General features: G+C 41.8%; 1 protein-coding gene across 1 annotated transcript; it reads left to right on the top strand.

Annotated features, from left to right (window-relative positions):
• The first annotated feature begins 149 nt into the window (after nt 1-149).
• Nucleotides 150-26,552, top strand: fntb (farnesyltransferase, CAAX box, beta). The gene is made up of 12 exons (XM_040126127.1): nt 150-603; nt 3,566-3,630; nt 7,095-7,167; nt 9,397-9,488; nt 14,510-14,656; nt 16,706-16,789; nt 19,004-19,090; nt 19,232-19,361; nt 22,322-22,454; nt 23,116-23,227; nt 23,349-23,463; nt 26,084-26,552. Exons 1-12 carry the CDS (start codon nt 505-507, stop codon nt 26,249-26,251), a joined length of 1,305 nt encoding a protein of 434 aa, XP_039982061.1. The 5' UTR covers nt 150-504; the 3' UTR covers nt 26,252-26,552.
• Nucleotides 26,553-26,848: the final 296 nt, after the last annotated feature.

Genomic DNA, 26,848 nt, shown 5'->3' with positions numbered 1-26,848 from the left:
AAGGCAACGGGGGTACCCAAGGGCTGAGGTGAAGATTTTTATCCGTCGTTTGAGTGTTTATTTTGAAGGCTGAAAGGCCCCATGTCCGGTACTTCTTTGTTTGGGCAGGGCTGACTTGACTTGAAATAATACGCGCGGTTGCATTGCTTCTTTCGACGTCAATATCAAAACACCAATGAGAAAACAGGAATTAGATGGAAGCTTGGAAAAAGACCGTTACAAATACAAACACACTCGTCGACATATATGTTAAACTACAACTGATATTTCAACACTTTTACGAGAGGCTTTGTATGTATTTGTGCGCCCTTTTTCGCACCGAGGTAAATGAAAGAGGTTCGTTCCCTTGGAGACTCCGTAGCGGGTGTGCGCGCAGTTTCCGCCCACTCCGACCTCGGCAGGAAGTGAGCGGAGCCCAGTGAAAGTGAGCGAACTATCAAAACAAACTACGTGCACCGCCTCAGCTCCAGCTTCACTCCAGATAACGGGTTCCCTGACATCACCATGGACGGTGTACCGGCGACCCTGCGGTGCTCCAGTGAGTGCCACTCCGCGGAGATGTTCGTGGATGATGCGGTGGAGACGGTGACTTCAGTGGAGCAGGTGAGCTTCGTTAGCTAGTGTGGCTAATGCGAACGCTGCTTGGACTGACTCTTCCACTCTGGATGGAAACGTGTGGCAGAGAATCAACTGTCATGCACTTATTTATTTATTTATTAAACCCACGAATTGATCCTTAGATTAGAAAAATGATCATTCATGGTAATTACCTCGCCGTGCTTTAGCCAGCAAACGTGAGCTTTTAGGTAGCTAGCATTGTACCTTAATTGGATTAAGTTTGAATTAATTTAGCTGCTTGTACGGTAGGACGCAGCAGGGGTGGGAGATAATATAAAATACGTTACACCAGGGTCAGAATCACCGTAATCAGTATATCATGATAATGATGCTTTTTACTGTTAAAAGAAGCTCATTTATAATCACGTTAGGGAGAGAATTGTGTCATAATTTATGCTACTTCTGAATAAATGTCATGTACTCGATTAATTGATTGATATGAGAAATGTCCAAAAAATATTTAAAAATGCCCCTAAATTTTTCCAGATCTCAAGAAGACATCTTCACATGACTTGATTTGTCAGAGAAACAGTCCAAAAACCAAACGGATTCTGGTTACAGTGATATGTGGTAGTGAAAAGCGTTAAATCCACACTTTTGAGAAGTTTGGTACAGGAAATGTTTGCCATTTTTACCTGAAAAAAACGAGTCAGTTTCAACAGCTCTTTGAACCAAAGAGGTCATCACTGCGGACATGCACACAACATCAGCAGAGATCCAGCAATAAGAAGAGTATTCGTGTGGTGGAGGGATGGATTTTATTTTATTTTTTTGAATTTATTTTTTTGGTTCAATCCTATTCACACAAGTATTGATACCCAAAACAAATTTAATACCTGTAGCATTGATACTTTAGGGATCGTTCCTCTTACGATGCAACCAAAAAAAGAATTTCCATACCTTATAGTTAACATGTGGGGAGGATCACTCAGGGCCATAGCTATACAATGAATCCAGAGAGCCTGTGAAAGAATAGTGCCCCCCTTGCTTCATTTTTATTTTCCATCTCCAGCAACGTGCCCCTAGGATAGGCACCATCTATTCTACCTAACCAACCTACTTCTCTAAAGTGGGCTATAAAAATGAGAGCCTGACTGATGAATTCGCTTAGCTGGTATTATCGGCCATTATCAGTTAATCGCCAGTGTACAGTGCTGAGCAAGAAGTTTCAGCACCAGTGGGCAAATTACATATTTTGTTGATTTTTGAAGTAAAAATAAGTAAATACACCTACTTGAGCAAACAGACATCAGAAGAAAAAAAACAGAAATTGTGGCATGCGTAAAAGTTTGGGCGCCCTACAAAGTCAGTACAAAGCCCCCCACCCCCCTGCCAGCTGTAAAGCATGGTGGTGGAAATATTGTTCTTTAGGGTTGTGTGGCAGCCAGTGGTACAGGACACAATGAACAGACAGAGGGAAGAATGGACTCCACTGTTTGCTGATATGCAAATTCTGGAGGCAAATGTCCTGCAGTTAGTCAAGATACTGAAACTGAAAAGAGGCTGGCTTCTACAGGAGGGCAACGATCCAAGGCAAACTTCAAAATTCACCATGAACTACTTCAAGAAACCCAAGCTGAGGCTTTTGGAACGGCCCCCACTCTCCCCTGACCTGATAATTACTGAAAATCTGTGGAACCTGAAGTGCTCCTGCCGGCGAAGAGGTTACTAACTACTGATTTAGCAGGGTGCCTAAACTTTTGCACATGCTACAAATTACTGGGGGTTTTTTTCTATTTTTTTCAGTTCATGAAATAAAAAAGTAAAAATGCAATAACATTTGAAAAGTGGTTTCTTTTAAAAGGCTGTTTGCTGTTGTATTTACTTCTTTTAATTCAAGAAATCAACCAAAAATGTAATTTGCCCCGGGGTGCCCCAAACTTTTTCATACAGCTGTGTCGGAATTGGCATATTTGATTTTATTATTTACTTTTTTAACATTGCATGTTAAACAACGCAGATATTTGAAAGACATCAATGTAAATGTGCTGGGGTTAGTTCAACAGCTAATTTACACCCGTCACGATAAGTCGTCATTGTGTAGTTTGTTCAGCAGACCAACACTGACAAGTTTATTTTTCAGCTGTAATGTTTCATGCTCAGTACATATCTTGATCCTAGTTCTTTAAAAACCAAATTTTTATCAAAACTGAATATTGGCCCAATGTATAATTTTTTAAGCTCTCAAATATTGATAGTACCCTCAAAAATCAAGTACTGGTCAGGATCTAATCTACATTAAACATACTGACTGGTCAATACTTTGTCAGTTAATATTCGAAAGCAGAGATTTTTCTGCCTAGGACTTAGGACTTAGACTTTTGTTTTCAGGGCCAATAGCACCACCAAATGCTCAGAATCTCAAACTTGAAGTTTAAAATCTGAACTATTTGGGGTGATTAGGGGCTTTAATAAAATCAGGCAGTGTATCTTCAATAGTAAGCCAATGCATCCTTTCTCTTTATATCACGTTTTTATATCAAGTATAAACTTTATCATAATTAAAAGACATGGAGAAAGGCTATTCCCGTGGCCTTTTTATCTTAAATATTTTTGAAGTCCTTGAAGTTGCTTTCAGAAAATATATCAATTAATGTTTTGGATCCCTCCCATTATAAATTGTTGATTATTCATTAGTTATTGTTTATTTACTTTTTGTCATATATATCTTATTACAATTAAAAAGCATTTTAAATTGTAACTAATGTGTTGCATATGTTTTACAAACAACCCCTCACAGGGACCACGATAGAAAATACTGCAATCTTTGTATTTTCAGGTCTGTTGCAACAACTTGCAAAAAACAAAAACGTCTGCTCCGCTTTCGGCTTGTAGTAATGACTAGCTGATGAAAGGCTGATTTAATTATTGGTATTCATTAGCTCATGATGATCTCTATAATGACTGTTTACCCTGTCTTCTTTCCTGCTCTCTCTTTTTTAATTAGAAAAAAGTGGAATGCAGCATCGAAGAAGTCATCAGTGTTTACAAGCAAATGCACAACTTGCCACAGTAAGTATTCACAGTGTCAACAGGTTGGAGGGTTTTGTCTTGGGTTTTTCACTGACAGTTTGTTTTTCCCACTATTCCCTTTGGTCTTTTCACATAGAATTTTCTGAAATTCAGGCTTCATACTGTAATAAGACGTCTGACTTGAAAAGTGCCTAAACTTCGTGATCATAATAAGATCACAGTGGAGACTCTTTTAAACCAGATTTTCTGTTGTGTGGCTGTTCCAATTAGGTCTAAGTTGTTTTCACGTCGGTGGTTGTGACAACGTCACGCACTGCTTATTCACCCCATATCTGACAAGAAAAATCCCCACCAGGAAATACTCCTGCAGAAGAACTGTCTCCTGCAGACATTATTGCTACTTCCCAGCCTTTTCCTCTCAACTCTCAAAAGACGACAAAATGAAAATTCCAGCAAAGTGGGTATATCTTAGACCATTGTTATTCCTTAAAGGACTAGCATAAGATAGTTTTACATCCTAAATATTAAATATAAATGAATCAAATATTACATTTTTTTTAAAAATGCAGTTTGAGCTAATGACAAGCACATCACCTAGTAGCATTTAAGACAGGAATGCAGTCTTATTTTTGCAAAATGTTTTTTAAGCTTTCTCCTTAAGAGAGGTGGAACCGCCCTGTTCACGTGCAGAAGACGGACAATGAAGTTGCTCTGCTTTTGCTTCAGACATGTGATTCTGTTGGGTTAGATATTAATACAATAATTATGTGAAACTAGGACACACTAAATGGGCCTGACCCCAGTTCCAGCAGACATGGCTGCATGGAGATGCATGATGGTTGTTGTCTAAATGATGTGCTGTTCAACCCACATGCTTTGCTCCTGTTATCAGCTGTCGTCCGTCCTCTTTTAATGGGGTGACTCATCTCATTTCTATGACAACTGCTTGACACAGGCACTGCAGCCAGCGGGGATTTGTTTTTTTCGAAATGGTATGTGATATATGAGGGCATATGATAAGAAAATGACTGGTGTTCATCAGTAGAATTCATGTGTTTAGTAGTGATCATTGGTCTTTGTGTCATAACACATGTTCAGCAAATAGGAGAAAAGGTTAGCTTTCCGCATTCAGTTAAAAGGTAAAATAAGAGGGAGAGGTTTTGAGTTGAATTGAAGTCATAAAAAGGAAGGCATCCAGGCCTTGGTTATTTTCTGTTCTGCTTACCATAATTTTAGCAGTGTAATCAGAAATGTACTGATCCGTTGTTGCTGTTGTTTTGTTTGTTTGTTTGTTTGTTTGTTATTTTGTTTTTACGTCACTGCTGATATGTAGTATTTTTCTACCCATATCGGCCAAGTCAAATATAGATTTTTGTGTTTCTTACAAAAACATACTGGTGCAGAACAGGTTAAGCTTTGTTGATTTGCCTCCTGAATCGCCCAGTAATTTATTTCTCTTGGTTATTTGACTGTTGTGCTGAGTGGAAAAAAATAATTAGTGAAGAAACAAAGAAAAGCTCTTTTTATGGACTTTATATCAAATCTCTTGAATTTCTTTAGCATGCTGTTGGCTGGAAACAAAGATCCATACAGTTTAGAAAGGGCGAGATCTTCTTCTTTTTTTTTTTTTTCTGCATTAAATTAATAGCAACAACTCGCCTAAACACATTGACATTTCAAACTCTGCCTTCACACATGCTGACGAAGGCAGCATTTAAGTTCACTGTCGCTATTAATGGAAGAGAAATGCCAGAAGAAAATTTCTACGACTGGGGCCGCGGCCAGACTTTTAGAAATCCTGAGGTCAGAAGTCAAACTCCACCCACTCTCCCATGAGAGATGTTTGACTAGACACTAAGAAAACTTTCTTCCAGGAAACATTTATTCATATTCATTCAACTGCAAACTTATATTTTCTGTGAATTCCGACCTCCTACATGAAGAGTTTCTCACACTGCCAGGAATAAAGTTTAAGACAAAAATTCCTTCAACTCGTTTTTAATAGAACTTATAAAGATACTGACCTCGGAGAGTTTTAGAATAAGACCTTTAAACCCACCGCATATGATTTTCGTGTGATTTTTAGAATGTGAACTTCTCGGGTTGTTAAGCCCCCAAATTACAGGAAACAATACTGAAAAAATGACCTTGCTGCTTTCAGTGGTAGCTACAGCCCCTTGCACTACACACAAAAGTCACAAAAATGACCTAATCCGCTAAATATTGATAGTAAACTGAATATGAGACAAATAATGTTTTTTAAAGCTGATATCTCTGCCATTATCTGAGTGCAGGATTAATGGAAGTACAAATGGTAGGATATCAGTAGCATGAATTATTAAGCCTCAAACATTAGAGTAGTTGCTCCCTTTTCTGTTTCAGGTGTTTGTTCTGCTGAACTTGACACTGAGATTACGGGTTTAACTTACTGGCACACTCATCTGCAGGCCCCGCCCGCCCTCAGCATTCAAACAGCCGAGTTGAATCCTCATCTGATGCGCATAACTGTGGTGGGCGGGCCGACTTTTAGCTGCCTTGCGCTTGTCCTGTGCCCCCCACTGATTGTTGTTGTGTTGCGGAGTCGCTGCTATGAAACCTCAGGCGGTGATCTGTGACCAGCCCTGTGTAGGTAGAGTGTGATTTCAATTGTTGGGGCAAACACTGCGTGAAAAGGGCAGGCAGCGAATAGGACTGGGTGGGTGGTTGACTCACTGGCACACTTACTCTTGTCTATGTAAAGAGCTACAGATGCACTGGTGTTCCCACGGTGCAAACATGCACACTGACGTTAGAACCGTGGGAGGGAAAATTGTGTGACAAAGGCTCAGTTTTCTTATTTTTTCATATGATCACATGTACTGTATATATCTACTTCACTTTTGTCACTTTGCTCAGAAATACGAGGAAACGGAACTGTTGTTATAATTTGTACTTCTTTGTTTTTTTTGCACACATACTATATCAATGCACGTAAAGCACATTCATGTAGTTTTTGTATGTGAATATTCCCCTGCTAATTACAAGTGAATAAAAAAATTGAGCAGAAAATGAAGAGGAGACACTAATCAGGTTGCAGCAGAGCTAATAAAGTATAAAAGAACTAATAAAGTAAACTAACTTTTGTGTACTTTTTTATCAATGAAAATGAAAAATGAAAATAAAGAGCCTTATATAAATGCCAGGATGGAGTGTATGGTTGCACGTGAGTAGACAGATTGCTTGAAACATAAAACCATTTTTCACTTTGTACTACCTGGGTTGTTATGACTTGGGGTTACATATGATATTCAAAATAGCAAAGACAAATGTACCTCTGTGTCAGCTGAGCCTGCAATATTTTACACATGACTGTGGCAGAGAACGCCCTTTCTAAAGGTGAAGAGCCGAGTTCCTTCTTTCAGCTGTTTCTCCGATGTCTGTACCACCATTTTCTGTTACATTCTACCTGCTACGCATTTGAGACTGATCCTTCCACCCTGTTTTTTTTTTTTTTTGTTCTTCAGACCGACGTTGTTGCGGGAACAACACTACCAGTATCTCAAGAAGGGCTTACGTCATTTATCAGACGCCTATGAGGTATGGTGTCACACCTCCAGCATGCAAAGAACACATAGTGAAACACCCCTAATGGACATGTGCATGTGTGCTGGCTAACCCTGATGACACATGCAAGCGATTTCTCCCCTTCAAGCCAAGTTTTTCTACTCAAGTTCCCCCAGAGGTTGCATCCGTTCCAGTGTGTCAGTGATAACCTGTGCTGACCTGAAGGACAGTAACACTCACTCCCTCTGGATAGGTGCCTGATTGACTCTCTCTGCTTTAAATAGAAATACCATTGCATTCACTTTTCAAAAAAATATGCTTTTCTGCTCTCGGGAAAGTCACCTCTTTTTTTTACGTGTGTGTGTGTGTGTGAACTATTCTCTACTGTCTCTACAGAAAAGAGAGGGAGAGGAAAGAATTGGTTGCTCTCCCTACTTCCAGCTCAGTAACAGACTGACTTGACTGAAAACCAGATTGACAGCAAGCGTGTTCGTAACGCCGTGACAGTGTGCCGTATTTCTACGTTCAGCTAAACATTGGAGCAGTGTTGAAAAGACTCCGCAGTGGAAATTAGACGCTGAGTCATAATATTATGTAATAAAAACAGCACAAAAGACATTATATCACTATATCGTAGTGGTTGACTGATATGGGTCTTTCAGTGGCTGATGCTGATATTTAGAGAGCAGGGCGGCATGACAGTTATAGTACAGGGCTTGAAAAAACCTTTTTCACCACCTTCCCAAAACTGCCCCGAGGCATACTTTTATACGTTTGTTTATGTTTGTTGACGGACTCAGTTACAAGCCAAATGGCCACTGTAAGTGATCAAACACATTAAAAAAATAATACATTTGTTCACCCGCATTGCACAGCCTGCTCATATCATCTACCAGGTAACTAGAGGTGACAACAGTGTGATAGAGCGGAGATTCTGTCCCGCGAATCCACTGCTATCTCTCATTAGATACTGTGCCCTGTTAGCTCGGTGAATTGAAGCACAGACACACACACGCTCATGCAGAGGGAGAGAGACGTGCATAAGAGTGCAGAAACGTTAGCTAGAAGCCCATAACGTTTGCTCCCCGAAACATTGCTGGCCAGTTGATAACGTTAACACTAGCTTTCTGACCCCTGTAAACATAAGCCCACTTGTTGAGGCTATCTCTAGCCCATTAGCAAATGCAACCAACTGTAACTAACGTTGTGTATCATATAACTATCTAATCAATCGCTTTTCGATTGTCGATTCGAGACGAGAGGAGATGTTTATCGATCTTGTCTTCATCCTTGAGAATAGTTCTGCTAGCTGCTGGCAAAACTTGCACTGGCATAATCATGTACTGTATATCGGTGCCATTGATGAAGAAAATGTTTATGTTATGTAACGTGCGTAACAACGGCAGACCACAGGCTCACCAACAATAAAAGGCTTCACGGTTACACTTGTTTACCGCTCCACAACCACCCAACGTTTTGCGACCCCGGCTCGTCGGGAGTAGGAGTGGGGGCTGAGGACGCCCATACAATACTTTCTCAACCCTGTAAGCTGGTTTAGCTGGTTGAAGGCTTGCTGCTGTTACTATTCCCAGCTAACGTTATTCACATTCTCTCAGTAAAAGACCAGAATCAGTCTAATTATGCAGACCGTAAACATTGTGTACGTCATCAAGAGTGGCCAATTAAATATATTGAGCTTTGAAAGCTAGGAATTTAAGTCTTACCGTTTTCTCTCAGGTATGTTATATGCAGCATTGGCACGTTTCCCAATGTTCCTGAGCACCCAAGTCCAAAGGTCAAACTACCTGTATAGTAGAATGGCGGAATTGGCACAAGGGGGAGCGCTAACGTCGTTCCACAGCAGCCACAATGATCTGCAGACTTTTTTTCTTTTAATCGGCCTAATAAGCTCAGGCATCGACCGCTGCTGATTATCTCAAAATGCCAAAGATCGGCCCAATTGATCGGCCGACCAGTTGATCGGCTGACCACTACTTTATTGTTTGTGTCATCAACCCTAAATATGATCATGTATTTACAAACTGTCAAAATAAAGGGTGTTATACTTTTCCACGTGTCTCAGCACTATCATCTTCCTCCTTGGCCTCTTCTCCGTCTGTCTGGCAGACTTTTTTTTCCCTCGTGTCTTCCTCCGACTGACTGATCTCACTATCTCGTTTAATGCTATAATTGGTCATCTAATGTCCATCTGATCATGTGATGTGTGTGCTTGTATGGTGCTGTCTGTCTCCGTGCAAGTAGTGTCTGGATGCTAGCAGACCGTGGCTTTGCTTCTGGATTCTTCACAGTCTGGAGTTACTAGAGGAGCCCATTCCCTCTGCTGTCGCCTCAGAGTGAGTCACGCACAAACACACACGGACACATACTCCACTACTAAACTGCTACCAGGGGCAAAAATGGAGCCAAATAAAGTGGGTGCGCTGCCAAATGCTTTTTATTATTTATTTCCATTGCATAGTTCTCATAATTACTAAATGCTGCTGACAAAGCACATGCTTGTGCAATGCAAAATTGTTGATAGATAAGGAGCAGCAGGAGCTACACCTAAACTGTCTTTGCAACAATGGGAGTAGTAGTTTCTGTCCATTGTGTCATGGAAAAATGTACAAAATCACAAGTAATATAATCCTAATGCCCACCCCACATTGACTTCTGAGACACCAATCTAAGAGTATCAGCAGTATATATTGTACTGCAGTGTTTCCCACACATTTGTGGCAGCCCGCTACAATATCAACATTAACCGCCACGTATTGATTTTCTATTTTTCAAATGGGTAAAATCGTATTTCACTGCAGAGCTGTGCTCAGCGCATCGAGTCACTCAGCCCCTCCTTGCCCTGCTCTCTCTCTCTCCCCCTCAAAAACATATTGACAACGGACTCGACTCTGAATAGCCCCTCCTCTTCGTCCACACTGAATCAAAACACGATCATGCACAGGGGGAAGGATTCTTGTTGGATTTTCCCAGCAGAGAAGGCGGCTAGCATAGCTGCTAGTCAATAGCAACTGCTGCTGCAAGTAGATAACGTTAATGTCAATTCTTTAACCCTGACGCTGAATGTTTGCTCCCTCAAGCCAGATGAACATTGAAAAATATAAAAGACTCAAAAGTGCTCATCCTGAGGAGGCACAAAAACAGTCTGGACCACAGGTAGCCAAATGGAGTACCTAGAAACAGAAAAAAAAAAAAAAAACACGTGGGAAAACTGAACAGTCCGACCAGTGTGATTGGCTGTCCAATTAATTTGTCTTGAATATTTCGATGCTTCACCCAGTGCTGTTGTGGAAGGTGAAACAGCAATAAGAAGGTCTGAAAGGGATAGCTGTAGCTAATGAAGAGAGAGATGTATGCGAGGAGGAGGAGGAGGAGGAGGAGGAGGGCAGCAGCCAACATGCTGCTTTGGGAGAGCCAGCTAGGGCAGAAGCAACAGGTGAGATTGACAGCAAGCACAGAGATAGAGCTTTATATAGTGTTCAGTTATTTAGGTGTCACAAAGCACTCGGCAATTAATATATTTCCAGTGGAGCAGCTTATATATGAGGTATTAGATACAGTATTAGCTACCGTCAGCTACCACCACAAACAGAATCTAATTCTGTGGGAGACACGGGCACTGTGCAAAAGTCTTAGGTGCTAAATGTGGAGGCTGCCTTCAAAAACAATGCTGTGAATAGTTTTATATCCATCTATGAATTTTATGCAAAGTACAGTAAACGGACAAAAACCTAAATCAGATCAATATTTGGTGGTACACTTGCACACAGTTTTTCAAGGCACTTGGCAGGTAGGTTGTCCCAAGCATCTTGGAGAACTTGCCACAGTTCTTCTGTGGATTTAGTCTGTCTCGGTGTCTCCTGTCCTCTTCGTGTGATCCCAGACTGACTCCGTGAAGCTGCGATGTAGATAGTTCCCGATGACTCTGGCTCTCTGTTTGGGCTCCTTGTTGCGAAGAACGAATTTGGAAGCAGTCAGGCGTCTCACAATGGTACGTGCTGCGTGATGGATAAGAATCTAAACATCCAAAGAGCCCTAAAACGTTTGCACAGTACAGCACAAGCGATAACATTTATTACAACCACGGTTCCAATATGTTTAAAGACAGACATAAAATATGTAACCTATTCTGTATGTCCTTACTTCAAGCACTATATTGTACTGGTACACACACCTTCCTTCATTTTATAGCCCAAATTACTATTGCAGTGGTGAATCAATATACAATACAATATGTACACTATGTACTGTTTTAATCATATCTTGCCTTGTAGTTTCCATAATTAAGTGCAACAATTCATCTTAAATTTCCTCTGTAAGTGAACCCAAACAGTAATAAATAGTCATGGTGTTGCTCTAGGAAGCTGTGAAATTACTGTTTTTACTCAAACTACCATGACTGATAATTGAGATTAATAACAGTAATGACAGTATTGAGCAGAATAAGCGGATGTATTATCTTAGATATGTTTATGCAGCCGTGACTTCAAACAGTGCTGTTGTTGTTGCCACCAAAATGTCACTTGATCAAATTATTGCCAATCGAAAGTCACACTCTGCAAACCACGTAGCAAGGAGCAATGCCAGGCTGCATTCCCACACTTTCATTATTACTGTGAGGCGTGCCAACACACCGGCTGGCATTCCCCAGCGCTAATCTGACGCCCCCGTGCTCACACGCACAAACAGAAAAGGCCCTGTTCAAGGATTTGTAACAATGCAACCTACGACAGATTGCTTTTTCTGTCCCGTGAAATGTCAGTGTTGGCACTGGGCTGGTTGGCCAAAGTTAATGTAGGTTTCCCTTCTCCCTCAGTTGGCTCAAGGCATTCTCACAGTTTTGTGATTTCTCTCCATGGTCGGAGGATGAAGAGGACATTTTTTAGAGAAGCAGCTTGGTGCACGGAGGCTGGAAAGAAAGGAAGCTGTGGTTGAGATGGTGCCACGTCAGCTAGAGGGAACTAAACCAGTGGTGCATGTTTATAGTCTGCTGTGGCTCTGCAGGCCTGAGATGCAGAATCGGAGCGCTGATGATCTGAGGCACTGTGACAGTGTTGTTTGTGTGTGATATGCAAGAAAGGTGGTATGTCCCAGTGATGTTACTGAAAGAAATCTGTTTCATTGTACATTTGTTTTTGAATTTTTAGGAAAGCTAATTGAAAATGCATGATCTGCACAGTAAGTGACATTCACATGTGGGATCTGTCTTGTACAACCTCTGCTAGAAACTGAGTAGCTTCACTGGAGGTTAGTGAGAGAGGAGGACTTGGACTTAGTTAATAGTATTTAGCAGTTGTCTTTCTTATAAAAGTAGGGAAAGTTTTATTTCATTCATTTTTTTAACATTTCATTGAATATTTCTTATCTGTCACTGCAGTTATAATCTACATTGAAAATAATTCCAGATTCTTATGTAAACTTAGTGCATTAAATGTGCAGCATCTGAAAGGAACGTATAACTGAGTAGGCCAATCATATCAGGAATATACAATAACATAGCACAGTACTAGGAACACCTGCTTATTCATGCATTTATCCCATCAGCCAATCATGTGATAGCAGTACAGTGCATAAACTCATGCAGACACTTGTTAATGTTCGCATCAAACATCAGAATGGGGGAAAAGTTGGATCTCAGTGATTTTAAACCGTGGCGTGACTGTTGGTGCGAAAAAAAAGAAAACATCCAGTGAGCAGCAGTCCTGTGGACGGAAAAGCCTTATTGATGAGAGAGGTCAAAGGAGAATGGCCAGACTGGTTGGAGCTGACAGAGAGGTCACGGTAACTCAGATAACCACTCTTTACAAGAGTGGTGAGCAGAGAAAGCATCTCAGAATGAATAACATTTCCAACCTTGGGGCACATTGGCTACAACAGCAGAAGACTACGTCGAGTTCCACTCCTGTCAGCCAAGAACAGAAATCTGAGGCTGCACTGGGCAGAGGTTCACCAAAGCTGAACAGTCAAAGATTGGAAAAACGTAGCTTGGTCTGATGAATCTGGATTTCTGCTGAAGCATGCAGATGGAACAATGGCATTAGTCAATGGACCCAACCTGCCTTGTGTAATCAGTCCACGCTGGTGGTGTTGCTGTAATGGTGTGAGGAATGTTTTCTTGATGCACTTTGGGCTCCTTAATACCAATCAATCATCGTTTGAATGCTACAGTCTATCTGAGTACTGTTGCTGACCATGTGCATCCCTTTAAGGCCACAATTAACCATCTTCTAATAGCTACTTCCAGAAGGATAACGCGCCGTGTCAAAAAACAAAGCAAAGTTTCATGAACGTAATAATGAGTTCAGTGAGCTTCAGTGGCCTCCCCAGTCACCAGATCTGAATCCAGTAGAACACAATTGGTATGTGGCAGAACGGGAGATTGGCAGCATGAATGCGCAGCTGACAAATCAGCAGACATTATGTGATGCAGTCATGACAACACGGAGCAGAATCTCAAAGGAATGTTTCCGACATCTTGTGGAATCAAACCCACGATGAATTGAGGCTGTTTTGAGAGCAAAGGGAGGCCCTACCCAGTGTAGTGGTGTTATCTATAAAGTGCTTGGTGAGTGTCTTTTATCAGACACTATGCGGCAGGACCTGTTTTGCAATCAACATCAATGTATAGCTTCTATCAACATATATTCAGCCTCCACAGATTTTCCAAAACAGGCACCCTCATGGTGTCAGTCAACTATGCATATGAGATGTAAACTGTAGATTTGCAGATTCTTCTGCTGCTGTTGAAAGGTAGCCATATTTTCCAGATTAGCCTCTCCTCCTCGTAGCTACCTTTCTTGCCTGATTTCCTTCATTTTTTTAAACCTGTATCCAAAAGACGTTTTGGGGTTGCTGGCCTGCATTTTATGTATTTATCCTAACTTTTTAAAATAGCAGTGTGATGGCGACCAAACCAAATGTTATCCTGAGCCCCACTTGTCTTGTTGGGTAATTAAAGCTTATCTCACATACTTTCTCCAGACAGATGAGACAGTCTTTTGTGTTTTGTGATCGACGCTCTCATTTTAGAACAAAGTTCTGCGAGACACAACTTCCAATATATGCAAACCCACTTGTGATTGTTTTGATAATAAGATACTCGTGTTTTTATAACCATGTTTGATGTTTACATCTTCAACACATAAATCTCCATTGGTTAGGGTTACATAATTAGAGCAGATGTAGTAATCAAGTATGAAAGAAAGCCTTTGTTGAACATCATCTTATACAATATTTTAGTATCGGTATAGCAATATTCCATTGCACCCCTCTTTCTTATGGTGTCTATTTGTGCAAGTACATTTTTTTTTTAAAAATCCAAAAAAAAGTTCATAAACTTCTGCTCTTGTCCTCCCAGCGTCTGTCAGTTCCTGGCTCGTTGTCAGAGCCCAACGGGGGGTTTTGCAGGGGGACCAGGACAGCACGCCCACCTAGCTCCCACCTATGCTGCCGTCAACGCCCTCTGTATCATAGGCACAGAAGAGGCCTATAAGGTTATAGACAGGTATGGTACCGGTCACACAGCAACAGTTACCCCACTGTGTTGTACCACACCAAATAGTACCATGGTTGTAAGAAACACAACATTAAAGAACATAGAAAAGCAGATGGTAAACAGATTTACTGATTGAGTTGATTGTTTTGTTATTATACTATTTCATATTTAGTTTTTATTTCTCTGTTTTAATGTTGGACTATGTAATATTGTAGGTTAAAAGTAATCCTCAAGTCAAGTAACAAATTTTGATTACAGTAGAAAAAAAAGCCCTGTGTTCCAACATTAATATCAAGTATCGGGTATGTACACAGAAAAAAACCACTTCTGTCTACAAAAAAAATGAATTCAGCACATATTTAGAAAAGGACATGTACTGTATATCTGATGCCAAACATCTCAGCAGCTTTGATGTAGAGCAGGAATTTTGTCAAATTTCTCAAAGAGTCTTTGATATCGTAAGACTCCCAAGATCAGCATGTCGCGGTGACTTTCTTGGAGAGACGTAACTCAGAGTTGCGCAATGTACTATAAATACACACAACACTGCATGTATCAAATTGCCTTAAGGGTATCACAGTGTTTTTGTAATGAAATCTCATGCAGTCTGAAAAAAAGGGCTTCAGATTATAAAATAACTAAAACAAGGGTTTTCTTCATTTACAGTCTAGACCAGAAGTATTTGAAAGAATACACGTTTTTTTGTTCTTCAGGCTTTGAGCTTCATCACATTCAGTTTGAAATAAAATGATGGATACTACATTAAAGTGCTAAGTCTCAGCTTTAACGTGAGTAGATTTATATCAAAATCGAAATAACTGTGAAAAATAAAGCCCTTTTACCACACAGTGCCCAAATTGCAAGATTGAGGTGGAGTTGTCTGTCAGCATGAGGGGTAAAAGGAGACGGTGCGAGTGATGAAGATAATAATGTGGCTCAAACAAAGCAAGAAAGATGTCAAAGGAAGTTGGTTTGCGAAAAATCTACTGTTGGGTACACTCTTAAAAAAGCTCGAAAATGGACAACAAGTCTTGTGCAGAGAATCATTTGCATGGTGAAGAAAAATCCCTTCATGATTGTGCAGCAGGTCAAGAAACGCTCTCCAGGATGTAGGCAGACGCGTTTCCTTGTCAACGATCGGGAGAAGACTTCACGACCGTAACCTCAGGGGATTCACCACGAGACGCAAACCCCTGGTAAACATCAGGAGCAGAAACGCCAGGCTGCAGTGCAGAAAAACAATAACAAAGTTATTCCAATTAGTTTTGACGCCCTAAACCTTGGGCACTATGTGTTAAAAGGGCCGTATCTCCCACACAGTTCTTTCTCCATTGATGTAAACCTACTCACATTTAAGCTGAGTCTCGGCTCTTTAGTGTAGAATCCGTCATTTTATTTCAAACTGAACGTGATGAAGCACAGACCCTGAAGAACGAAAAAATGTGTAATCGTCCAAGTACTTGTGGTCTGAACTGTATATTGTGTATATCAGTTCAATTTTTTCACACATTTTAATAAGTCTCTGTATAATTATGTTTGAAATTGAAGATGAATGAATTGATCCATTAAAATCCTCTTCATTGTAATTGTATTTTTCTGCAGTGCTACATTATAATAACTATGACATTGTTACAGTTGTAGGAGAACATTACAGAAATCTTTTTTTATTTTATTTTTATTTACCCAGAAGCTAATTATAACCATCTGTATCACAGAGGCAGTGTTTACATGACTTTTTGCTCCTGATTTTCTCTGCATTTATTTATATTTAATTCTGCGGAACCGGCAGCAGGGTGAAGCTACTAATGTTTGATGATTCCTGTTTCATTGATGTGAAGCATCAATGAAGGTGTTGACTTAGCATTAGTGCTTTATTAAATTTGCAGGACTTACACTGTTCCACTTGCCTCCCACCCCTTCCCTCTGTCCCTTCTCTGCCTTATCTCTTTCCCTCCATCCACATCTTGCCCTTTTCTCCGGTTTTCACCACACATCTCCTCCTCTTCTTTCCAATCACCCCCTCCTCTCTCTCTTTCCTCCTGTACCGACCTTCTCCAGGGAGAAGCTGCTAGATTTCCTATGGTCAGTGAAGCGCCCAGATGGCTCGTTTGTGATGCACGTTGGAGGCGAGGTGGATGTCAGGTGAGAACCCAGAAGATAACGCTACCTCCTCCACCCTCGGGCCTCTATTCTTTCCTCTTTATTTCATGCCTTTCCCCAGTTTAGAGTTTGCTTTATTGGCATGAAACGGAAGGATCGGAGAGGATGAAAAACATACAGTAATAAGACATTATTTATTTTAAAAAACATTTTGTGTCCACGGTGATTGCACATTACTGTACAACAGTCAAAATATTTTACAGCTAACTTTGCAGAGTCTTCTTATCAAATGAGTAGGACGTTTTTAAAAGGTGCATCGCCCTTTCTTTCCCCTTTTAATTTTTTTTATGCTATTTTGTTCCTCTCTGTGTTGATATCAAAGAGGAGAAATACCCACATCTCTCTCGTGTGAAAGTGGATTTATGTTATTTGAGTTACTCTGTGCGTGTGTGTGTGTGTTTGAAGCGGTGGGTTTCTGATAAGCAGCTTTATCGTCTTCTGTTTCAGCGGAGAACCTCAGAAGTCACGGTTACCTTTTCAGTCTCAGGGGATTCTGTTATCTGTTGCCAACCAATTAATGTTCTGCTGTCATTTTATATTATTCAACTCTTTGCTTATCAGTTGCTGCCCTGTGAAAACCATGTAACTCCAAAATGTCATTTCATGTCTTTTCATGAACTTTGAAGCTTTGATTTGTGGGCCAATCCAATGGGTTTTAAAAGTGCTTTATTTTTCTTAGAATTTTTTCAGTCTTAAAGAAGCGTTTTATCGTTTGTTTCTAATATATGGACCCAAGACTGCTCTGGAAAGAAGTATTGATACAAAGTGGATTCTCCTGGTGAAATTAAGTGAACTAATCCTGCAGTTACATGGTTTTCACTGGACAGCGACCAATAAGCAAACCCACTTTCCTTCAAACGCTGGCAATATTCTGTGTTTTTCTTATTGACAACAAGTCCCATGAAAAGACCGGAACCAACAATGAAATTGATGCTGTTAATAAGACGTATCTTATTCCTCTGTGCCGTAGACCTCCGTCGCTGTCCAAAAGCTATTAAAAACATATGTCATGTTTTTTTTCATAATGGTGAACATCGTAGATAATTTTGTCTCAGTCTCACGTACACCATCCTGCTGCTGGAAATACTCAGTAGGGCACTAAATGTGTATTAATCCACAGCTGAAAACAGTCCCCCAACAAATGCACTGTTTAGTGCCAGGTTTCAGTAACGTCTGCTCGAAACCATAGTGCTCGCTGCTTTTGTTAAGGATCAACGTTCAGTCTGAGGAAGAAGGGGCCGGTAAGTCTGTCTGCCTGTGTTGAGAGAAAGACTGACACATTGGTTTTGTCTCTTCGTGAGATATGTTGACAATAAGAAAACCACAGAGCAGCACCAGCCTCATCCTTCAACTCATACGTGATTCAGTTCGTTTACACGTACATATAAATATGCTCTCTACAGACAGAGGGGGTGTTGTTGACTCATTTGCATTGCTGCCATTTTCTAAATGAGAACAATTGTTTTTAAAAAAAAAAAAAAAAAAAAAATTTTTTTTTTTTTGATTCAATCCACAAAATTCCCCTGAAGAGACCAAATCCAGCAATTAATCTGTCCTGTTACCAATTCTGAAGACTGGTGTAGTTTATTGTGAAAGAGCTCTCGGACTGTGTGGTTCTTTTTTTATTTTTATTTTTTTAATCTTTGTTGAGTAGTTTTAGTTTTTGAGCAGACATCACGAAGCGTGCTCTGGGACTTGCTTTGGCATTCGCACCGTTTAACCAAAATGACTGAATACGTCACCCAAACACAACAATTTCGCTCTTTTGCCGTCTTTTTAATAGTTTCTGGATGACAGCAGAGTTCTGTGGCACGGAAGAATAAACTGTTATGGGCTTATTTGCGGGACAAATCCATTGGTGGCCGGGGTCTCTGCAAGCGACGTGTTAATAATGAGGAAAAGGATAAATTAGCACCAGCCTCGTCCTTGAATTCTTGATTCTTGAAGTCCTATATTCTAAAAGTTTTTCAGTCTCCTGAAAGCAGTAAAAAAAACCGAAATATTTACAAGCTGAGGTGACTTGACAAACAGGGGAACACAAATAGCAAAATGGATGTTTATACGTGGTCTATTGGGGGTCTAAAAATACAGTGCTTTGGAAGATTATGTGCAAGTGTAGGAAGAGCAGACTTCCTGCTCCGCCACGTCTCCCTTTGTTGATCTGTATCAACATGCCTGTGTTTTTTCCTTTCATAGGAGTGCATATTGTGCAGCGTCTGTAGCATCGCTCACAAACATCCTCACGCCTAGACTGTTTGAGGACACGACCAACTGGATCCTCAGGTACAACAAAACCACCACAGCGGCTCATTCTTCACCTATTAAAGACCGTCTTGTTCCCCCTGCTTCTCCATAATCGCGGGAGTGTTTTATTGGGGTTTTTTTTTTTTTTTTTTTTTTAGTGACTATTTTCTCTGCGTCCAGGTGTCAGAACTGGGAGGGTGGTCTGAGTGGAGTGCCAGGCTTGGAGGCCCACGGCGGCTACACTTTCTGTGGCACAGCCGCCCTCGTCATCCTGGGGAAAGAACATATGCTCGACCTCAAAGCCTTGCTGGTGAGCAACCCATATGACCTTTTTTTTTTTTTTTTTCTTTCTTTCTTTCTTCTATCAAGGCATATTTTTGAGGTTATTGAACATAAAAAAAAGCATTAACATTACCGTACAGTCCTAAAACCCAAAAACGATGCGTTCGGTGTAAGTCACAACAGAGCCTTAGTGCTAAAGTAACACCTCTGTTATAGGCTTCTGTGAGGGACCAAGCAGAAGCACATAGATGTGATAAATTAAGAATACAGTGTTATGGCCCAAAGCGAGATTTCATTAAGTAAAATGACTGATAACGCCTGGTGAGAACCCATTTTAGCCTGAAATATGGGACAATATTGCTTATTTTAGATTTTATTTTAGACATTTCTGTTCAGAGATGGCACTTTAAGCAGTGCTTTGACATTATTTCATTTTAGTAATTTATCCGTCTAGCCACCGGACTCTTCGCATATCGGAGGACAAAGTTTCCATCAGTTTCTCCGACAGTGGCTTGTATTGTGACTGTTGGGATCCAGTGTTTTATCCCCAAAGGGAAATTCTCACGTCGTTTTGCCTGCTTCCACAGAAGCTAGAGATCAGAGCAATAGCCCTGGAGCTTCAGTGTGGGCAGAGCTTTGGTTGGAGCCTCTGCGGCAGGGCGGCTGCTTGCGGACACGAAACTTAAGGTCATCCGGAAGAGAGAGAGAGAGAGAGAGAGAGAGCGTGTGTCACCAGTAGCCCGGCCTGCGGCAGTTTTCACATCTCTTATTGAAAGGAGGAACACAGCTCCTGTTCAGAGCCAGCTCGGTTTCTTTTAGCCATATTTGCATTGATGGCTTAGTGAGAAAAATGAGGGCTTAAAATTCAAAATGTCATGCTTCTACAGCACCCTCCCAGCAACGGCCACCACCCTTCAAGCACATATTCAAATTTGGTGTGGTTAAAAAAAGTTACATTTGCATGGGACTGGTCAGAAAACCTGTTCCCCAGAATGCTTAGCAGGTTGTAAAATCGTCCGTCCGTCCTTTAAACGGCCTCCCAGCTCCGTGGTGATACTCACGCCACACTCAGCCCATGTTGCAGGTTAACAGGAGCACGCCCTCTGAGGTGTCCCGCGTCACTGTCCCCCCGCCCCCCCTTGAGACCCAAGCCGTACGGCTTTCTGTCTCAGTGGTTTGACCGGAGTGCCGGTGGAGCTCGGGGTGCCAGCTGGGGCAGGGAGGGTTTTTGGTGGCGCGGCAAAGGTTGTAAGTCGACACCAGGTTGAGAATATCCGCAGCAGCATGACTCACCTGCTGTGTCTCCTCTGCACAACACTGTGTCGCTGGTTTACAGCAGATACAGCAGGATTGAGTCCTTTGTGTCCAGTAATGCTGCAGTTTTTTTCTCTGCTCTGTATCATCATAAGATGAATACTTTTAGATTTTGTACTGTTGGTGGCGCATAACAGGCAATCTGAAGATGCCAGCTCGGGCTCTGGAAGCAAGTCAGTCAAGTGATCGAGAAATAATCAACAGATTATCCAGTAAAGAAAGGAAACATCTGTCTGTACAGAGTCCGGTCTCTGATTTATAGTAGCACAATCATAATGGGGTTTTCCAAGTCTCTGAGTTCCAAACTGTGTTAATATTTTTTTGAGAAAAAATTACGCAGTGCCGGAGTGGGTATGAAGAAAAATGCCTTTCGTGAAGTTGCCCTTTGCCTAGTGATGTAGGATGAGTCACGCTGCACAAAAACAGTCCCAGTTTCATCTCTGAGAGGACGAATCAGTCATTAACGGAGAGAAGAGATTCATGTTGGTGGCAGCTGTCAGATTCATGTGGCCTTACCGCGTTTTGTTTACCTGCTGTTGCCGGACTTTCATTTCACAGGACTGACTATTAACAATCGAGTGATGAGCGGGGACATTTTTCTCCTTGGGAACTTGTACAGCCAGTACAAACCTGTGAAAACCACCAAATGCCGCTCGTAAGAGTCTCATCGACTATATGAAACCTAAGAAAAGGACAGTCTGAAGTTCCAGGATGCAGTTGATGTGATAATATAATGTAACCCGTGTATCAACACCGGCTGCCTCATTTGACCGCGAGAACCTGCACCGGCGCTGCAGAGCGCCGTATCACACATGAGCTGTCAGGTAAAGAGGAAGGGAAGCGACGGAGTTCCCACAGTGCAGCCTGGCCAGTGAATTTCCGGCCCGTCTATTCCAATCGAATAAAGACTGCGCTGGACTCGGCGGCAGCGTGCGCGGAGCATCTGCGGTGCGGGCCGCCGATCAAAGATCGATGCGCGTGTCAAGTGCCTTCTCAGAACAGCTCCAACATTGGCACGTTACAGCTGAAAACGTAGCTGTGTTGAGTCTCTCTGCCATTTGTGAAGGCATTTACTCCGGCATGTTTACGAGTATACATGTATCCACCCTGCACACATAATATTTCACGTGGCGGAGCTGCAGCAAGGCTGAATATCTTCTCTGTTCACCGAGACACTGTTTTCTCCCTTTAGTGGCTGGAACGAATCAGCGAAACTAATGTTAGTAGGCTAAACATCGTCCTCCCTCTTCCGCGGGCAGTCGAGACCCCAGCCGGCATTAAACCCCATATCCCATAATTACTCGATCCAAGCTGAGCAGGCTGGATGGGCCACCGATTAGTGGTTACCGTGGCAACGGTACAGCGAATTCCTTCCCTTTCTGGACGTGTTTAAGACACCGCTGTCCTTTGCGCCTTCCTCTTCATCGCCACCCCTGGTCCCGTGTGATCCCGTGGGGCTCCAGCTCTGGTATAAATAGGAATTTCTCGTGTCAGCGGCAGCGTTCGGGGGAGACGTGAATACGCTGGAACACACTGTGAGGTCAGAGTTAAGCCTCCTCGTAGCTTCGACGGGATGCACATGTCTTAAAACACGCCGTGGTCTTTTTTGGGGGGGGTTTTTTTTTTTTTTTTTTAAAGCATATTAAATGTGTGTTTGTCGCGTTCCTTCCTCAGCGGTGGGTGGTCAGCAGGCAGATGCGGTTCGAGGGAGGCTTCCAGGGCCGCTGTAATAAACTGGTGGACGGCTGCTACTCTTTCTGGCAGGCGGGAATCCTGCCTCTACTCCACAGAGCCTTATTCAAAGAAGGTACTGTGTCCCCGGTCATATCCCCGAGGTTAAACATGATACGGATATGGTGTCGGGGGGAAAAAAAGAAATCCCTGGAAATACCGGAAAGCTTTGTGATTTTTTTTTTTTAACCAGTCATATCAATTTCTACTTAGTGGGATCTGTTGTTTTGTACGAAAAAATATCATTATAACTAAATAATGTAACCACATTATCAGGCACATCATTACTGCTCTTCTTCCCGGAGCGTCAAATCAATATCAGTTGAACTCGCCCACAAACACAAGAAAAATGGTGAAAACAGTGTGAGATTTCTCCTCAGATGCCACAAAATAATCAGCAAAATGTGTTTTTGCTCACAATGAACCATAAAATCCTCCATGTAGGGCTTAAGTGTGGTTAATAAAGTTTTCACTTCAGAGCTACACTGGACGGATGGATGGATTTAAGAGTGCTTTTTCCTCTGCTGGCTTGTGTGTCAGCTACACTGAATGAATATTAATGTGTTATGCTCTGGGCATTGAAGCCTGATATTGATAGAGCTGGGGAGAAGGAATGTGGGCTCACCATTTCCAGCTTTGCCGGTGTCTTTTACTTTTTTTATTTTATTTTTTTTATTTATTTATTTATTTTGGTGTTGTCATGGGTTTTGTGTTTTTACTGAATTGTGTTTGCGCAGGAGAGTCGGAGCTGAGTCGGCAGCGGTGGATGTTTGAGCAGCAGGCCTTGCAGGAGTACATCCTCCTCTGCTGTCAGAACCCAACAGGGGGCCTTCTGGATAAGCCTGGCAAGTCAGTACCACACCATCTGGACACACACACACACACACACACTCGGCACTGTTAAATGGGATTCATATGGTTTTACTCAGGCATATCATTTATACGCCATTATGTCTTCGTGTGCACACAGATCCAGAGATTTTTACCACACGTGTTACTGCCTGAGCGGCCTCTCCATAGCGCAGCACTTTGGAAACACGGACCTCCATCACGAGATGATCATCGGCAGGGAGGAGAACAGATTGGTGAGGCTGCAGCGGCGACGGGGAGGGAGGAATGGAAAACTGAGGGTGGATTCATTGACAAATCTACCATTTAAAGAAACTGAATATTTTTAGTGAAAACAGATGAGACCGTAGTAACAGCTAACGATGTCTCCAGCATTATACCTTTAACTTCTAACCAGTTCCGTAAGAGAAGAGTCCCTTCAGTACATCGGAGGCTCAACAGTATTACGTGAATATTGGTGTATATTTTGGCCTATATGCAAAATTGATTACAGAACAAAACGCAGATATGCAGATGTAAGAAAGACAGAAACCTCCGGAGACTTAATTGCTTATTATACAGTGGTTTTCAGCCTTTTTGGTTTCAGGGGATTTTAATCTGCATGTTATTTAATGATGCTAATTATATAAAATGGGTTGTGTTACAAATTTTTTCATACAATGTAGATTAATCCTGGAATTGTCGCTATTAGGCCGGGTTTTCTTTTTTTTCTTTTTTTTTTTGGAGTAGGTTTGGTCAAGTTTGCATTTGTGCTGCTGTCACTCAAAGTTTGGTGTTTCACTCATTTATCCATTACTGTTCAAGTGTCTATTTCAACTTCTCTGCTGGCCTGCAAAACCCGCTCTCACACACGGTTAATTGCAGCGCGTGGCGTTAAAGAAATTATGTGCAGGAAATGTGCTCTCTTGCCGAGAGTCAGAAGATTCATCCCACTCTCGTCGCCTGTCCGCTAAATAAGGAAACTGCAGCCAGCTGTTGGTTAGTGTAGATTATCATTAAGACTGAAAACAGCAGGAAACAGCTTAGAGGAGTCGAACTGACTCAGCTGGAATTCCTGGCCTGTGCAGTCTGCCTATCGTAGCAAGTAGTTTATTGGTTCGTGTGACAATAAAGATACTGAATATTAAGCCTCACACCAAGGCTGCAGGACACAAGTATGTGGGAATACTTTCAGTCATAATTTCAATTTTTTTTTTTTTTTTTTTTCCAAATTAGTTGAGCTACTCCACAATCTTTCCATGCGTCCCCTGGCTACTGCAGAAACAGCCCTCTGGGGTGCCCCCCCCCCCCTGGGCGGGAACCGCCGGTTAATTGGGCGCTGCTGCAAGAAAAATCTTCACAGCTGCACAGACAGTCGTGTGGAGTGTGGAGAACTTCTGTTAAGAATAAAACGCGAGTGGTTATGTAAATATATACAAGGAAAAGTGTAGGCTCATGAAGAATTATCAGATTTTTTTTTATTCCTAATTTTCTGTTTTGTTTTTTTTAAAAAGAAGAGTTGTTTTGTTTTGTTTTAATTTTTTGGTTTGTTTCATTTTCCCTTCGATGCACTTGCACCTTTTAATTTCCCCAGTAAATAATTAAACTACGGGCTTGTCATTTTTGCAGCGTGTCGAATTCATTTTCGTGTGAATGTAATTGCACGCGCCTGCATTAACTGTCAAGAGAGCTTCCATTTTGACACAAATCTCAAATGAGAAGCACTGGCAGACGTTTTAACGTTGGGTGGAGTTGAAAAGTAAAGCAATCGAAGACGAAGTGGTTACACTTAGAGATGTGAACAGCACTAGCAGTGGCGTTGGTTTTATTTTCCTGTTTCCTGTTGTACTACTGGCACTTGCAGTTGGTTACGGTCAGCCTGCCTCCCCATGCACGCCTCTGCAGATCAGCTCTTAGGTTGTAATAGAGCAGCCGCCTTGATGCCTTAGACTGGAAGTGGTTTTGTGTCCCGTCGCGTCTGTCTAAAAGAGGACATTGGGCTTCAGGTCAGAAACCACAAGATTTTTCTCAGGCTTCTCCATCTGTAGTGTTAAACCCACCGGGTTTGGACAAAATATCAGGAAGACATGTACAGTTAAAACAATTCAGTATATGAGCCCGGCAGCAAATACTGCCTCTGTGAGCGTTATGATGCTCTGTGTTTTTTCAGAGAGGTGTCGATTCAACTCAAACTTCAAATTTCTGAGCTTCTATTTTGTGGCGGTGTTGCAACGTCTCATCCGCTACCACGAACTGCCAAAATAAAAGGAAAAGGTTTTACAAAGGTAGTATTTATCTCAGGGCTGCTGTTGCGCGTGTTGATTTTCTCACCACCAAATTTTTTTTTTTTTATGTCTTGGTATCTTTTTGTTCCGCATTTGTTTTGTTATGTTGCTTTCTGAGACGTGTTGCTAGCTACGTTATCTGCCTCCATTCATGCAGATAGGTGATGAAAGAGCATGTGAAATTTTTGTTTTCATTCAATTGAAACTGGTCAAAAGTGCAATTTTTTTTTTTTTTCCTTTTTCTCCCAAGTATGTGAGTTTTACATACAGCTGCACACAGTGAAGAAGTGTTTAAAGAAATGGATTCTTCTTTAGACGGCCTGTTTCATTCACAGAAATCAATGAGAAGTGTCCATGGATAGCGGAGGGAGTAGAAACTGTGCTATCGTGGTTAAGACGTATTGTATAAGCAGTAGTTAAACTATAATTACACTCACACCAGCTTAGATAAAGAGGCTGGGAAATTGGGCCACTTTAGCTACAAATAATGTGATACGAAAAAGATAAAGGGGCCAGAAATAGGAACAAATAGATGCTTAAAAAATACTATGGTGTAACAAATGTCTTGTTTTCCTTTTGCTCTCTCCTGTAGGCTCCAACTCATCCAGTTTACAACATTTGTCCAGAGAAGGTGGCTCAGGCCCTGGAGCACTTTCACCGGCTGCCCGTCCCCGAGGACAACCGGCAGCCGGGAGCCTCCGCTGACGACGGGCAGCCGGACCCCGCCAGCGCCTCTGGATCACCTGACCATCAGTCCTAGTTAGTCCTCAGTGGAGACGTCACTGTGTGTGAACCAGCCAACTCTGCGGAACAGACTCGTAGCAGCAAACGGCAGTCAGGTGTGATGTGGACGAGGCCACGGACCGGCAGGATGGTGGACCCTCAGTAGAAACAAGGGCCGGAGGTCAGGAGGAGTCTGCCCGAATAAAGCTCAACAGCTGTGTGTGGGTAGCTTTGCATACAGCTGAATTTTTGCTTTCAATGCCTGCGGTTTTCATTCTCTGAAATAAAAATGAAACTTTATAAGGTTTCAGTATGACTGACGTTAATAAAACTTTATATAGCACTTTTCATTATGGTGTTGTAAAATGCTTTGACTTCTAAATGTGTTGGTAAAATATTTCAGACACATTTCAGACGAATCGTAATTTAAAATACAGGCCGGTACAACAAGCACCTGCAAAATCTAAATAGTATCCATACAGTATAATTTTTCTAAGATCCAAGAACAGACTGAACGTGGGGCTGTAGCTACAGCTGAGGACATTGAGGTTAAACCCACAGTAAAAAGTACATTATGCCCTCAGTCTTCCTCCAGACACCTGCCAGCAACAGGGGAAAACCGGAAAAACCTGAA

Source organism: Xiphias gladius, chromosome 4 (assembly GCF_016859285.1).
Source record: "Xiphias gladius isolate SHS-SW01 ecotype Sanya breed wild chromosome 4, ASM1685928v1, whole genome shotgun sequence".
In the NCBI taxonomy this organism is placed as follows: domain Eukaryota; kingdom Metazoa; phylum Chordata; class Actinopteri; order Istiophoriformes; family Xiphiidae; genus Xiphias; species Xiphias gladius.
The sequence above is the reverse complement of the archived record's forward strand: the minus strand, read 5'-3'. Positions and strand labels throughout refer to the sequence as shown.

Coding starts and splice junctions, on each gene's coding strand:
- fntb (XM_040126127.1), top strand. CDS start 505: ATGGACGGTGTACCGGCGACCCTGCGGTGCTCCAGTGAGTGCCACTCC. Junction 14,657..16,705: donor GCCTATAAGGTTATAGACAG/GTATGGTACCGG, acceptor GACCTTCTCCAG/GGAGAAGCTGCTAGATTTCC. Junction 19,091..19,231: donor ACGACCAACTGGATCCTCAG/GTACAACAAAAC, acceptor CTCTGCGTCCAG/GTGTCAGAACTGGGAGGGTG.